A 940-nucleotide genomic window follows, 5' to 3' on the forward strand; every position below is an offset into this window, starting at 1 on the left:
TTAATCATGGGCTGCTACAGTTTATTGTACAATTTCATTTTCTAAATTTTTTAAACATACAAGAAAATTACATGCTCTAGACAGTCAATTACACATGCAAAACAAAAATATACAATTCAAATCTTACCCATCTTGACTGTAAGTGAAGAATGTTCTTTCATTTAATAGCTTGACACCATCTATAGAATCCTGATGGCCTGAAAAACGCAGCTGCTTATCTTCAACAATGACATATACAATCACTGACTGGTCTCGCCCACCACTGGTTACGCAAGACTCTCTATACAGTGCATCTATACCTGTAATTGCATCTTGATGGCCTCCTCTGAAAAAAGTAGATGGACTCACTGTATTTTGTTTTGAAGTAAAGAGGTAACCTATCAATTCTTAATCATCTACTCTGGAATTATTAAAATACAGAAGATATAAATAATAAAATGATCAAAAACCATAGAAGAAAATAGTGTTTCTATGATAGTAATTTTTATCAGGAGAATAAGGCAAGTGATTTACACTGCCAACCTTTAGACCTTTAGGCAACAAATACATGCATAAATGCATTCTTGGCATCAGCACATTAATAATCTTATCATTAGACAAATTGGGTCTTAAAAACTGAATAATAATAAAGACAATCACCTTGCACATTTACAAGAGTATAATTGGGAAACCACTCATACTTCAGAAAATAAGGATCATAGATAAAACAATTACTGACTTAAGAAACAACTTACAAGTGCTCTACAAATGCCATGGCATCAATATTCCAGACAATCACCATTCGGTCATGAGAGCAAGAGTAGAGGGTGTGAGATCCTCGCCGAAAGGCCAGTCCAGAGATCGCAGCACGATGTTTTTTGAAGGTCTTCAGGAACTCCATTGTCTTTGCATTCCAGATATGTATGTAACCTCCTTGGTCACCAGATGCCTGTTAAAATGG

General features: G+C 35.1%; 1 protein-coding gene across 2 annotated transcripts in view; it reads right to left on the reverse strand.

Moving 5' to 3' along the window:
* LOC119585775 (U3 small nucleolar RNA-interacting protein 2-like) overlaps nucleotides 1-940 on the reverse strand; it is a 9,558-nt gene that overhangs the window by 2,372 nt on the left and 6,246 nt on the right. For both annotated transcript variants that reach the window (XM_037934488.1, XM_037934487.1), the window contains exons 5-6: nucleotides 735-928; nucleotides 128-325 (exon numbers count right to left, since the gene is read on the reverse strand). In XM_037934488.1, coding sequence (XP_037790416.1) covers nucleotides 128-325; nucleotides 735-928 — 392 coding nt within the window. The remainder of the gene's footprint in view (nucleotides 1-127; nucleotides 326-734; nucleotides 929-940) is intronic.

This window comes from Penaeus monodon, chromosome 20 (genome assembly GCF_015228065.2).
Source record: "Penaeus monodon isolate SGIC_2016 chromosome 20, NSTDA_Pmon_1, whole genome shotgun sequence".
In the NCBI taxonomy this organism is placed as follows: domain Eukaryota; kingdom Metazoa; phylum Arthropoda; class Malacostraca; order Decapoda; family Penaeidae; genus Penaeus; species Penaeus monodon.